A 15,777-nucleotide genomic window follows, 5' to 3' on the forward strand; every position below is an offset into this window, starting at 1 on the left:
TACACCTTTGTGACCTAGCTGAGCACATCTGGTGAGTGCATTGCTGCTCCTGAGCCTACTTCAATATGCTTTAGAAGAAAAGAAAAACATAATTTATGTAAGAACTTACCTGATAAATTAATTTCTTTCATATTGGCAAGAGTCCATGAGCTGAGTGACGTATGGGATATACAATCCTACCAGGAGGGGCAAAGTTTCCCAAACCTCAAAATGCCTATAAATGCACCCCTCACCACACCCACAATTCAGTTTAATGAATAGCCATGTAGTGGGGTGATAAAGAAAGGAGTAAAAAGCATTAACAAAGGAATTTGGAAATAATGGTGCTTTATACAAAAAAATCAAAACCACCATAAAAAGGGTGGGCCTCATGGACTCTTTCCAATATGAAAGAAATAAATAGTTTTCTTTCATGTAATTGGCAAGAGTCCGTGAGCTAGTGACGTATGGGATAGCAATACCCAAGATGTGGAACTCCACGCAAGAGTCACTAGAGGGAGGGATAAAATAAAAACAGCCATTTTCCGCTGAAAAAAATTAATCTACAACCCAAAATATAAATGTATTCTCATAAATGAAAAGAAAAACTTAAAACATAAGCAGAAGAATTAAACTGAAACAGCTGCCTGAAGAAGATTTCTACCAAAAACTGCTTCCGAAGAAGCAAATACATCAAAATGGTAGAATTTAGTAAATGAATGCAAAGAAGACCAAGTTGCTGCTTTGCAAATCTGATCAACTGAAGCTCCATTCTTAAAAGCCCATGAAATAGAGACTGATCTAGTAGAATGAGCTGTAATTCTCTGAGGCGGGGCTTGACCCGACTCCAAATAAGCTTGATGAATTAAAGGCTTTAACCATGATGCCAAGCAAACGGCAGAAGCCTTCTGACCTTTCCTAGAACCAGAGAATATAACAAATACACTAGAAGTCTTCCTGAAATCTTTAGTAGCTTCAAAATAATATTTCAAAGCTCTTACCACATCCAAAGAATGTAAGGATCTCTCTAAAGAATTCTTAGGATTAGGACACAAGGAAGGGACAACAATTTCTCTATTAATGTTATTAGAATTCACAACCTTAGGTAAGAATTTAAATGAAGTCTGCAAAACCGCCTTATCCTGATGAAAAATCAGTAAAGGAGATTCACAGGAAAAATCAGATAATTCAGAAACTCTTCTAGCAGAAGAGATGGCCAAAAGGAACAACACTTTCCAAGAAAGTAGTTTGATGTCCAAATAATGCATAGGCTCAAATGGAGAAGCCTGTAAAGCCTTCAAAACCAAATTAAGACTCCAAGGAGGAGAGATTGATTTAATGACAGGCTTGATACGAACCAAAGCCTGTACAAATATCAGGAAGCTTAGCAATCTTTCTGTGAAATAAAACAGAAAGAGCAGAGATCTGTCCCTTCAAGGAACATGCAGACAAACCCTTATCCAAACCATCTTGAAGAAACTGTAAAATTCTAAAAGAATGCCAAGAGAATTTATGAGAAAAACACCAAGAAATATAAGTCTTCCAAACTCAAAAATAAATCTTTCTAGAAACAGATTTACGAGCCTGTAGCCATGACTAAGTACTAAGCGTTCAATTTCCATACCATCAAATGTAATGATTTGAGATCCTGATGGAAAAAAGGACCTTGAGACAGAAGGTCCGGCCTTAATGGAAGTGGCCAAGGTTGGCAACTGGACATCCAAACAAGATCCGCATACCAAAACCTGTGAGGCCATGCTGGAGCAACACAAACTTTTTTTGCTCCATGATGATTTTGGAGATCACTCTTGGAAGAAGAGCTAGAGGCGGGAAAATATAAGCAGGAAGTGTCAACGCATCCACTGCTTCCGCCTGAGGATCCCTGGACCTGGACAGGTACCTGGGAAGTTTCTTGTTTAGATGAGAAGCCATCAGATCTATTTCTGGAAGACCCCACATATCAACAACCTGAGAAAACACACCTGGATGGAGGGACCACTCCCCCGTATGTAAAGTCTAACGGCTGAGATAATCCGCTTCCCAATTGTCTATACCTGGGATATGAATCGCAGAAATTAAACAGGAGCTGGATTCCGCCCAAGCAAGTATCCGGGATACTTCCTTCATAGCTTGGGGACTGCAAGTCCCACCCTGATGATTGACATATGCCACAGTTGTGATATTGTCTGTCTGAAAACAAATGAACGGTTCTCTATTCAACAGAGGCCAAATCTGAATAGCCCTGAAAATCGCACAGAGTTCCAAAATATTGATTGGTAAAGAGGCCAAATCTGAAGAGCCCTGAAAATCGCACTGAGTTCCAAAATATTGATTGGTAAAGAGGCCAAATCTGAAGAGCCCTGAAAATCAAACGGAGTTCCAAAATATTGATGGTAATCTCGCCTCTTGAGATTTCCAAAACCCCTTGTGCTGTTAGAGATCCCCAAACAGCTCCCCAACCTGAAAGACTCGCATCTGTTGTGATCACAGTACAGGTTGGACGAACAAAAGAGGCCCCTAGAACTAAACAATGGTGATTTAACCACCAAGTCAGAGATAGTCGAACATTGGGATTTAAGGATATTATTTGTGATATCCTTGTATAATCCCTGCACCATTGGTTCAGCATACAAAGCTGGAGAGGTCTCATATGAAAACGAGCATAGGGGATCGCGTCCGATGCTGCAGTCATGAGACCTAAAACTTCCATGCACATAGTTACTGAAGGGAATGACTGAGACTGAAGGTTCCGACAGGATGAAACCAATTTTAAACGTCTGTTAGAGACAGTCATGGACACAATCTATCTGGAAACCTAAAAAGGTGACCCTTGTCTGAGGAATCAAATAACTTTTTGGTAAATTGATCCTCCAACCATGTTTTCGAAGAAACAACACTAGTTGATTTGTGTGAGATTCTGCAGAATGAAAAGACTGAGCTAGTACAAAGATATCGTCCAAATAAGGAAACACCGCAATACCCCGCTCTCTGATTACAGAGAGTAGGGCACCAAGAACCTTTGAAAAGATTCTTGGAGCTGTCGCTAGGCCAAAAGGAAGAGCGACAAATTGGTAATGTTTGTCTAGAAAAGAGAATCTCAGAAACTGATAATGATCTGGATGAATCGGAATATGAAGATATGCATCCTGTAAGTCTATTGTGGACATATAATGCCCGTGCTGAACAAAAGGCAGAATAGTCCTTATAGTCACTATTTTGAAAGTTGGTACACTTACAAAACAATTCAAAATTTTCAGATCTAGAACTGGTCTGAATTAATTTTCTTTTTTTGGGACAATGAATAGATTTGAATAAAACCCCAGACCCTGTTCTTCAAACGGAACCGGCATGATTACCCCTGAAAACTCCAGGTCGGAAACACACTTCAGGAAAGCCTGAGCTTTTACTGGATTTGCTGGGATGCGTGAGAGAAAAAATCTTCTCACAGGAGGTCTTACTCTGAATCCTATTCGGTACCCCTGAGAGACAATACTCAGAATCCATTGATTTTGGACAGAATTTGTCCAAACATCCTTGAAAAATCTTAATCTGCCCCCTACCAGCTGAGCTGGAATGAGGGCCGCACCTTCATGCGGACTTGGGGGCTGGCTTTGGTCTCTTAAAAGGCTTGGATTTATTCCAATTTGAAGAAGGTTTCCAACTGGAAACAGATTCCTTGGGGGAAGGATTAGGTTTCTGTTCCTTAATTTGTCGAAAGGAACAAAAACGGTTAGAAGCTTTAGATTTACCCTTAGGTCTTTTATCCTGAGGCAAAAAAAACTCCCTTCCCCCAATGACAGTTGAAATAATCGAATCCAACTGAGAACCAAATAACTTATTACCTTGGAAAGAAAGAGATAGCAATCTAGACTTAGAAGTCATGTCAGCATTCCAAGATTTAAGCCACAGAGCTCTTCTAGCTAAAAAAGCTAAAGACATAGATTTAACATCAATTTTGATGATATCAAAAATGGCATCACAAATAAAATGATTAGCATGTTGAAGCAAGCGAACAATGCTAGACAAATCAGAATCCAATTCTTGTTGAGCTACATTTTCCAACCAAAAAGTTGATGCAGCTGCAACATCAGCCAAAGAAATTACAGGCCTGAGAAGATGACCAGAATATAAATAGGCTTTCCTTAGATAAGATTCAAGTTTCCTATCTAAAGGATCTTTAAAAGAAGTACTAAAAACACCAATGTAACTGCTGGCAAAGGATACCATTTTTTAAACCTTGAAGAAGGAATAAAAGAAGTACCAGGCCTTATTCCATTCCTTAGAACTCAGATTAGAAATAGCATCAGGAACTGGAAAAACCTCTGGAGTAACCACAGGAGGTTTATAAACAGAATTTAAACGTTTACTAATTTTAGTATCAAGAGGACTAGTTTCCTCAATATCCAATGTAATTAACACTTCTTTTAACAAATAATGAATATACTCCATTTTAAATAAATAAGTAGATTTGTCAGTGTCAATATCTGTGGAAGGATCTTCTGAATCAGATAGATCCCCATCAGAGAAGGATAATTCAGTATGTTGTCGGTCATCAACTTTATGAGAATTTTTAAAAGACCTTTTAAGTTTATTAGAAGGTAGAATGGCAGACAAAGCCTTCTGAATAGAATCAGTAATAAAATATTTTAGATTCACAGGTATATCTTGTACATTAACAGGTATAGTGTTTGTCTTACAGCGCTAAAAATGTGGACCTATAGCTCCTGTCTGGAGTGGGTCCCCAAATACCCACAATTAAAAAGATATACAGAATGTTAGTCAGAAAGGAGCGCCAATGAAGGCAAGGTCCGATAAGGTTGAGTGTGGATAATGTAACTAACGATATAGTACGGAAATTCAGCTACAATTATGGTAATTGTGCTGTATCAATATATATACATAGATTGAAACATATATGTGGCACAAGATTCTAAAAGGTACATAAAAGTATTTAATATTGAACGTTAAAACATGAGCATCATTAAAACAAATGTATTATTGACCTGAACTGCAGGAAATATAATATAAAACCATATAAAACAGAAACACACGTGTGTAGCTTATTCACTTAGGGTTGATAGTGGTGTATCATAAAATGGGTTGTCTAAATCTGAACCTCATACTAAGATAAGCACTAAATGTTGGTGGTGCTAAGTGATGTTGATGCTGAAACGCCGGCAGTTATATATATATAGAGAGAGTTGTAGCACATATATATAATGTCTCATGAACAATTAAATTACATAGACAGGAAAATAATAGTAACAATTAACATGAAAGTGGTGATATCCAAGTATCACTTGCAAAAAGTGAGAAATAAAAATTGTGACTGAGAATTCTCTTAATAAGTCCAAAAATTTAAAAAATATATGTTAAACCATCCAATTTGTTGTGATCCAATGTGGTGATGCAAACAGAACCAAAAAGTCCAAGAAATTCAAAAATTAATTAATCCAAAAGTTCAAACCAAAGTGGTGATACACATAAGTCCAAAAAATTAAATCCACAAATTAAATCCAAAAGTCAAATCAACTAGTGTGTACACAAACTAGTGGGAGTGATCACAGAAAAGTCATTGGTTAGCATCTGAAACGATTCTGGATGTGAAAAAAGGGGGTATACGCAGTTGTGTATAAAAGTTGTAGTCCCAAGTGAAAGAATGAAAAAACGAGAAATATATATATATATATATATATATATATATATATATATATATATATATATATATATATATATATATATATATATATATATGAAAAATAAAATAAAAATAGCCAAAAATAAAAATAAAATTCTGGGAAATCTTCAATACCTGTAGATAAAAAATAATAACATAGTATAATACTGTATTATAATTCAATAATCAAGGAAAATAGCTCACCATAACTTTGTCAACGCGTTTTGGCCCACAGTAGAGGCCTTTATCAAGACTATGGTATGGTGTGGGTGAGCTAAGATCTTTATACCCTTCTCTAACCAATCATATTAGACTTTGATTGCGCCAAATTTTTTGCGCCAAAATCGTAATACCGGAAATGGTACCATTTACCATTTCCGGTATTACGATTTGAGAGTATATCGTCAATCTGAAAAGGGAGGTAGGAGATGAATCTCTACAACCGATAACAGAGAACCTATGAAATAGATCTCCCGTAAGGAAAACCATTACATTCAATAGGTAATACTCCCTTTACATCCCTCTAACATTCACTGTACTCTGAGAGGAACCAGGCTTCAAAATGCTGAGAAGCGCATATCAACATAGAAATCTTAGCACAAACTTACTTCACCACCTCCATAGGAGGCAAAGTTTGTAAAACTGAATTGTGGGTGTGGTGAGAGGTGTATTTATAGGCATTTTGAGGTTTGGGAAACTTTGCTCCTCCTGGTAGGAATGTATATCCCATACGTCACTAGCTCATGGACTCTTGCCAATTACATGAAAGAAAAAGATAATTCAATTTGACCACAAAAAAGTTTAATTTTGACTTTCATATCTCTTTAAATTGTTTTAACTGTATAGCTTTTAGAAAGCAGCAGAGAAACATTTATTGTATAGTTAGTTAAAAGGACATTCATTTTATTTATGCGTAATATAACAGCAACTAAAAAAAGACAAGTACAGGTGGCCCTCATTTTACAACGGTTCAATTTACACCGTTTCAGAATAAAAACCTTTTTTCCAGTCATGTGACTGCTGTTGAAAAGCATTGAGAAGCAGTGCATTTATTAAAATAGCCAGTAGGTGGAGCTGTCCGCTTGTGTTGCAGCAAAGCCAAGAAAGCTGAAATTAATCAGTTTAACCAGACCTGAGCTATCCAGCAGATTTCAAAAGGAAGATTCCTGTCTATAAATCAGTCCAGATTGGAATGCATAGAAAGAACTGTTTGCAGAAAAATGCAAGTGAAGTCTGTGTTGTGTGATTATTTTATTAGGTTTATAATGCTGTTTAGCAATTTTTTTTTCATTTAACTTAGTTTAATGATATATTCTGTGTTGTGTGATTATTTTATTAGGTTTATAATGCTGTTTAGCATTTAAAGTCTTCATTTCAAAGCTTTAAAAATAATGTATTAGGTGTTACTTATGACAATTTTGAGAGGGGCCTGGAACCTATCTCCCTCACTTCCCATTGACTTACATTATAAACTTGGTTTCAATTTACAACGGTTTCGATTTACAACCATTCCTTCTGGAACCTAACCCCGGCGTAAACTGAGGGCTACCTGTATACACAATAAATATTCTAAAAGCACTTTCATTTTGTTGGAAGTATTTGCATTGTTTTGCAGTCTATTGAATTATTCATTAAAAAGCATCATTTAGGTTTACCTTGCTTCATTTGCTGTGCCTTATTAGAGACAGATATACATGAACTTTTACACTGATTAAGCAATCATTGTGTAGCATTTTTCAGGGTTATTTTATTAAGTCAGCAGAATGTACTTCAGCAGGAACACAGAGCAACAGTCAGAGCAGGAGAGACAAAAAAAAACATAAGGAGAGGTGCACAGTGAGCAAGAGAGTGAGATTGTGAAGATTTGTTTGTATTGACTACAGGTACGCTGTATCTTTAAAAGTGTGTTTGTGCTCCAAAAACAACTCTATAGCAAGACGTGTTATTAAAGGAATATGAAACCCTAACACTTTCTTTTGTGATTCAGACAGAGCACACAATTTTAAAAAAACAGTTACTAATCTACTTCTTTAATCAAATTTACTTTACTCCCGTGATATACTGTGTTGAAGAGATACCTAGGTAGGCATCTGGAGTACGAAATGGCAAAAAATAGTGCTGCCATCTAGTGTTCTTGCAAATGGGTAACAATCTTGCAAAATTGCTGCCATATAGTGCTCCAAAAATGGGCTGGCTCCAAAGCATATGTCCCTGCTTTTCAACAAAAGATATCAAGAGAACAAAGAAAAATTGATAATTGAAATAAATTATTAAGTTGTTTAAAATCGAATGCTCTCACTGGTTTTCAAACCTGTCTTCAGGCCTCCCTAACAGGCCAGATTTTCTGGATATCTGAACAGTAGCACAGGTGAAATAATAAGCTGATCAGTAAACATGGTTTATTAACCTGCTCTCCCCCCAGGCAATCATGAAAATCTTGTCTGCTATGGAGGCCCGAGGACAGGTCTGAAAATCAGTGCGCTATCTAAATAATTTACACAGGAACAAGTATTTCAGAAGAACACACAAAGCAGTAATGAGCAAGATATTATTTACTAGTCTTCTGATTAATGCAGAAAGATATCACATTCGCACAGTCAAAAACATAGACATGGTGAAAAGCATGCACATATACACTTTTTGTCTGAGGTTAGTAGCCTGAGGTCTTTGTAAGGTGTTCCAAGTAAAAGAACTACTGCACCCTCACTTGCTATATGGCTACATAAAGGGATCTGATTGCCCATAACATCACCCAATCTATGGGCTAGATTACAAGTGGAGAGCTAAATTATTCCAATTGCACTAGGCACTTTTGGGGCTTTAAAGTTGGTGGGAGTGGGGTGTTAAAGAATAAATGCCACTGAAAAGTGCCTTTACATTGCGGTCTATGGAAACTGTGTGTTCCCATAGACCGCAATGTAAACATATATAATTATATACATATATATTTATATGTTAGTATGTGTATATACACAATTTAACACACACACAATATATATATATATATATATATATATATATATATATATATATATATATATATATATATATATATATATATATATATAAATAAACACTCCAGACCAGGGTGCTCAAAAAATATTCATCAAGGTCCAATAATAAGCACTCTCTGGATTTAAACACAGCAAATTTAATAAATTTGCTGTGTTTAAATCCAGAGAGTGCTTATTATTGGACCTTGATGAATATGTTTTGAGCACCCTGGTCTGGAGATATATATATATTTCAAGTGATGGTGTAAGTGCACTCTCACCAACTTATGCAACTTGTCAGGGTGCTGTAAGATAATAGATAAACTGTAGCAAAGAAGCACTCACTGAACGATTCCAACTGTGACAAAAGACTTTAATTCAAACGAGTGACGTTTCGGGACAATAACAGTCAGAGGAAGGGACTGTTATTGTCCCGAAACGTCACTCGTTTGAATTAAAGTCTTTTGTCACAGTTGGAATCGTTCAGTGAGTGCTTCTTTGCTACAGTTTATATATATATATATATATATATATATATATATATATATATATATATATATATATATATATATATATATATATATATATATATATATATATATATATATATATATATACACACACACACACATATACACATATATATTTAGAAATGCTGCCCATCACTGTGCGACTTACCTCTTCGCTTCGGGAGGTTCTGATGCGAAATTCTGACCCTATGGAAGTGCAATCTTGTGAGCGCAATGCTTCCTAGCAATACAAACGTGAGCTTGCGATTAACATGTAATACCAGCGCACATCATCATGCGATGGTATTACAAAGTGGAGCGCTAATATCGCTTGCATGCAAGCAATATTTAGTGCTCCACTTGTAATCTGGCCCTATGTGTTTAATACGTTAGATAACATACTAATGATAAATATACAGAAGACCTGAGTTCAGTGGGGGGTTTTTCTTCCTCTATGAAATCAATTTTTCAAATTTTTAAGTTTGTAAAAATAATTAGAAAGCTAAGCTCTCAACACAAACCACAATGCAAATGTGTAAAATGGTTCTCTCTAGTGACAGGTTACCACAAAAGAATACCATGGGCCAAATTATCAAGCTCCTTCAGGCTCGCCGGAAACAGCAGTTATATAAAGACTGCTGCTCCATAACAGGTCCAACTGCTCTGAGACTGCGGACATCAATCCACCCAATCCTATACGATCGGGCTGATTGACACCCCCTGCTACCCGCCAATTGGCCGCGAATCTGCAGGGGGAGGCATTGCCCAAGCAGTTCACAAGAACTGCTTGTGCAATGATAAATGCAGACAAATCATATCATAGGGAGAGGAAACTATTATGTGTAGTAAAATGAATTTGCAACATACTTTTTTTACTATTGTACCCACTTTTCACGTCATTTAAGTCTGAAAATTAAATGGGTATAACAGTCAAAATGAAACTTTCCTGATTCAGAAAACATGCAATAAAAAAAAAATTCCATTATCAAATTGTACAGTGTTTTTTATATGCACACTTCGAGATTACAGATACTGTGCAACAATTCACAGTATATATGAGCCTGTGATTGGCTGATGGCCATCACATGATACAGGGGATAGGGAAATTCATAAAAACTTAGAGATTTCACAGAAAAAAAGAAATTAATGCATATTTGACATTCAAAGTAAGTGCTATGGTATTGTCTTTTTTATTATGCTGTATTTAATTGTACTTTAACAGTTTTCCTAATTCTGACAACCGGAGAGCCACATTGCAGAGTCCACAAACCTAACCCTACTACATATCTGTCTCTAATTGGATTCTTCAGAGATTTTCAGATAAAGAACTGCAAAACACTAGTGGTTTTGTCAACATAATGAATGTGGCAAGATTTGTCAACTCTAGTAACAAGTCTGGATTGACTCCTATAAATATGGCAAGTGGTAGGTTGAGTTTGGCTACTAAAAAACATTTGCAGCAAACAAGGTGTTATTACATTCAAAAACATGTTGAAACTCAGCCTTTTTAACTTACTCCAAGACTGCAGACAAATATTGTAATTACATGGCGTTTACTTTCCCTTTACGTTTATGCCAAAATACAAAAAAAAAACAGACAGTGAGGTAAGCAGATGAAAGAAAAGTAATAGGATAAAAAAAAAAAAAAAAAAATACAGAATGAAAATTACAAAATTTAAAAAAGAAAAAATAAATGATTGTGACAGTAAAAGCACAAGAAAAATAATTGTTTTATTATTATATTTGTTGACCATTAAGACAAACTAGTGTTTCAACTAAACTCAATACAAAGCGTTTTCAATAGTAATCTTGAAAGTTACTCACTTATCCAGGTATCATCAGATTCCAAAATCAGTTTTTCTGTTTTTTCACTTCTACTCTTAACAAACTGCAAACATGAGAGAACAGACTCTGGAAGCTCATTCTCCACCTGAAAACCAGTGAACACGTTTATAAACAAATCACTTGACATTTGTATAAATCTAAAACATAATTTCACTTGCTATCTAGAAAAGTGCTTCAAAATTTAATTGTCCACTATGTTTGCTGACGTTTGTCATATTTATAACAATTGTTTTTTTTTTTTGTTTTTTTTTTTTAAAGTTCTAAAAACAATTAGGGTATAATGTGAAAAAAATCAGTACTTGTATTTTTCAGTGCACACTTGGAGTTATGATCTTAAAGGGACACTAAACCCAAATTTTTTCTTCAATGATTAAGTCATCAATCAATTTGCTACCTCTTTGTAGTGCTGCTCTACATCAGGCTGTTCTCGTCAAACAGTGCTGTGTTCTGGTTGCAATGTAAGTTTTCCTTAAAGGATTACTAACTTTTGTCTTTTGTACTCAAAACGGAACCCACATTTCAACACATACATATAATAAAAAAATAACTAACCTATTTTCATTGCGAAACGAAGCTGAATAACGGCATAAAATCAACTTTTATTATTTCATCATGACATCACCTAATCAAGCCCTCCAATATGGGCAGTACATATCTAAAAGCACTAACCTGTCATAGCTATTTTTTTGCATATAATTAACCACAGATTACGGCTCTTTGCGCATGCGCTCTTTAATCCAACAAACAGTGCATGCGTGTTTGCTCTGGTTGAAACCAAAATCGCCCATATCTTAACCTAAATCACGCTTGTGCATTGTTCTGCAGAATCAATGAAATATCAAGGCATTTTATGTGCAATCAAAAAAGTAGTATGTTTCAATGCCTTTTGTTTATATCAATAAATGTCATGTTCTTTATGGTATATATATATAAAGATCCAAAATGAAATAAATAAATAACTGATTGTTTTTACTGTATATATTTATCAGTTTTAATAAATAGTATTTCCAACTTAATTTTTAATTGCTCGTTAATTCTAGGGAGACTTTTTTATTTTAAATATATTTTATCGTTAATTCTATGTATATAAAAATGTATAAAGTTAATTGCTCGTTAATTCTAGGGAGATTTTGAAAGCGCACGCAACCAACTTACCAACACAGTGCAGCAAACTCTTCTGATCCGCGATCCATATAACGGGTCTACTGCATACAGAACTGACATGCCGAGTGACGTAATTGATGACATTGCAATATCTTGTGCATGCGCCACAAGGATAACGGTCGCCATCTTCCAACCGTGGTTGTTAGCCCGGAATGGACAACAATAAGATTGAAAAACGGAGTGGGTTTGGAAATTGTTTAAACTTCGGAGCCAAGTATCTTTAAAACGGCAAGTAATTAAAACAGATAGGGCATTGTAAATAGGTTGATTTTTGTTGTTTCTTTTCAGCGGTGATTAGTTTTTTGGTGCCTTCAGTGTCCCTTTAACACAGTACAACTAGAGCAAAGAGAACAGTCAAAGAGCAGCGGGGCAAAATTGCAGCGCATTGATTGATAAATGTCTCTCAGGGATTGTTTCAATCCCACCAACTAGGCTTTTCCAGGCTGCAAAACAATGACTCTATAATGTAAGGCGTTTTTGTGAGCACCTTATATTATGTGATGTTTGACCAAGAGCAAATAAAACGGATTTATTCAAGAGACGTTTCTGCAGCAGCTAATTTTTAACTGCTGCAATATAGTATAAAACAATAAAATTACTTTTTTCTCCAGTTATCTAACAAATTACAATTTAGCTGGTGGTTTAATGTAACAGTTCCTGCATGCATACCCCCCAACTGTCCCGATTTTCACAGGACAGTCCCGATTTTAGGGGTCTGTTCCCCTGTCCCGGGTTGCAAGCCATCTGTCCCGATTTGCCCCAGGCATTAAAAAATATATATATATATATATATATATATATATATATATATATATATATATATATATATATATATATATATATATATATAGTGCGCATGCGCGAAACGCGTCAGGTGTATTCTAAGTTACACACCTTACTATGAGCAACATTGCTGAATAAACTTCTTTGCACAAGTTCCATGAGTCCGGAGTTCCTGTTTCTTCCTCCTTTGGATGTTTGGAGTTATATATATATATATATATTTTTTTTTTTTTTTTTTTTTTTTTTAAATTCTGTTGGGCCCATACTCAGAAGCAGCTGCCTTTGAACTGGCTAACGAACAGTGGCAGCCGCAGACTGCAAGGTAATGTGCTTGTCAACCCCAGGACCCCATACAATGAATTACAGAATACAGATACTCATATATGATGTAGTGTTTGTGTCTATCTGTATCCATAACTGTGTGTGTGTGTGTGTGTGTGTGTGTGTGTGTGTGTATATAAGTTTATGCTATGTAGTGTGTGTGTGTGTCTGCATGTATAAATGTAAGCTATGTATTGTGTGTATGTGTATCTGCATGTATAAGTGTGTATCTGCATGTATAAGTGTATACATGTATAAGTGTATACTATGTAGTGTCTGTGTATCTGCATGTTTAAGTGTATGCTGCATGTATAAGTGTATGCTATGTAATGTGTGTGTATCTGCATGTGTAAGTGTATGCTATGTAGTGTGCTACTGTGCATTTTTGATGACTTTAAAGGCCAGAATCTAGAATATTAATAGGGAATGCAGAGAGCAGTTTTAAAGAATGTTTTATTAAATGTCCAATTAAGATAAAAATATTTAGCAATGTCTTTGCAAAGGCTTATTAAATATATAGCTCACATAGCCATACCAGTGGTTTGAGCTTGTGTTTGATTTGCTGCCTGTGTATTAAAATATATGATTTTATTTAGAATTTTATTTATATTACCTTGGTCTTATGATTTTTTTATGCCCCGCCCACCACATTTCAATTTTCTTGCGGGGGGGGGGGTGTCCCTCTTTTGAATTTTGAAATGTTGGGAGGCATGTATCCCATTCTTTCTGCATATATGCTGCATTTTCTGCAATGACATCTCAGATCACAGCATGTTCTGCCTTGGGAACCATCGTACACTAGGGACAACATGCATATTCTAAATAAGATTAAGGAAGTAGAATTACCTTTCAATTACATCTTGGTGAATGGGTTAATGTGCAATTCAAGGCTAGTGACAAGGGTGGCAACGCTGTCATCTGGCCAAATGATATGTATGTAACTGAAGCCTTAAAACAACTGAATAACATCCAGAATTATAAAAAAAAAATATTCAGTGACCCCACTGAAGTATATTAAACCGATAATCATAAGGAACAATGCTGGAACTACTGATCAAGCAGAGAATGACTTTCTGCTGGTTAAGAACCCTAGAACTGCCACATTCTGGACAAATATAGTATTTAATTAAATTCTGAATATATGATGGTTAACTATAATATAATGTGTTTGTGTATGTATGTAAATGTGTGTAGGTGTGCAGGTATGCGTGTGTAAATATCTGTAAGTATGTGTGTGTAAATATGTATGTGTCAAACACAAAAATAGAGGTAAAAGGACTTAGACACAGCTAAAATATTAAACAGTGTCTTGGACTCTGACACGCCCACACCTCTGATGAAGAAGCAATTAATGTTTGGATACTTCAAAACGCGTGAGGTTACGTTCGTGGACGAATTGGCTCCTGACAGATGCTGACTCCTGTAATATTTTAGCCGTGTTAAAAATAAATACACAGAGCGCCTCCTAAAAGGCTAAGACACTAGTAGTGACAAGATTATTTAATTAAAAAATATATTGAAATTCTATAGGGGTATATAAAATATTTTATAAGCTACTTATAGCTAAAATATACAAACAAGATACAAAAGTGGATCCACTTAAAATTAACAATAAAATATGCATATATCTATATAAAAAACAATACAATTGTGGTTAAAAACCACAACAAAATACAATCTTAATCACAAAATAAATTACAATAAAACAAAAACAGCTGTTAACTGATAAGCTGGTTTATGGTTGGATAAAAAATATATATAAAAACATAAATTTACTGAGTAGGTATCCATAAATATGTAGGTCCCAAACTTTAAATTCTTTCCAGAGAGTGAATGTCCAATATGAAGATTCTATTTTAAAACAATTATCCTTATATATCCCTCGATAAACGGTGAAATGATGAAGTGTGTAAAAAAGAAAAACGTAGTGGTTTTCAAATCAAATTTCAAAAATTATTGTGAATATCCAAAAAATCCTAAAAAAGATGATGTAATGAAGTGGGCGTGAATAATTAAAAATGTGTGTACACAAAAATGAAAAAAGAAAAAGGAAAAAATGTGAAAAAATAATCCAAATGAATATTTAGGATGTGTTAAAGTGAATAACACACTTATAAAGTGACCCTTATGTGAATACAAGATGTGAAGAGATGCTCCTAAAAAGTTATTCCTGTGTGTAAACGATGAAAAAATACAGAAATGGATCCTATGTCTCAGGGATCAATTCATTCAAAGATATACCTGTAATAAAACAAATATAACATAGTGCAAAACTGCTATTCAAACTTAGTAATTGAAAAGAAGCTTACCATATATGTCAACGCGTTTCGGCCCTAAGAACTGGGCCTTTATCAAGACTATAGATGGATTAGCATGGTAGCTCCTTTTATAGCTATTGCTGGCCAATAAGTGCCAGTGTTGTTTTGGTGCCAAAAAATAACCTCTACTTCCTGTTCCTGATGACCTGGAAGTACTATTGAGTTTATTCTATTTTTGTATATATGTT

The 15,777-nt window shown here is 35.2% G+C and overlaps 1 protein-coding gene across 1 annotated transcript in view; it reads right to left on the minus strand.

Annotated features, from left to right (window-relative positions):
- Positions 1-15,777, minus strand: part of LRRIQ1 (leucine rich repeats and IQ motif containing 1) — a 725,247-nt gene that overhangs the window by 688,728 nt on the left and 20,742 nt on the right. Inside the window, exon 2 of the mRNA XM_053716929.1 lies at positions 10,983-11,088. Within this exon, the coding sequence (XP_053572904.1) occupies positions 10,983-11,088 (106 nt within the window). The remainder of the gene's footprint in view (positions 1-10,982; positions 11,089-15,777) is intronic.

The sequence above is a fragment of the Bombina bombina genome, chromosome 6 (genome assembly GCF_027579735.1).
Source record: "Bombina bombina isolate aBomBom1 chromosome 6, aBomBom1.pri, whole genome shotgun sequence".
NCBI lineage: Eukaryota > Metazoa > Chordata > Amphibia > Anura > Bombinatoridae > Bombina > Bombina bombina.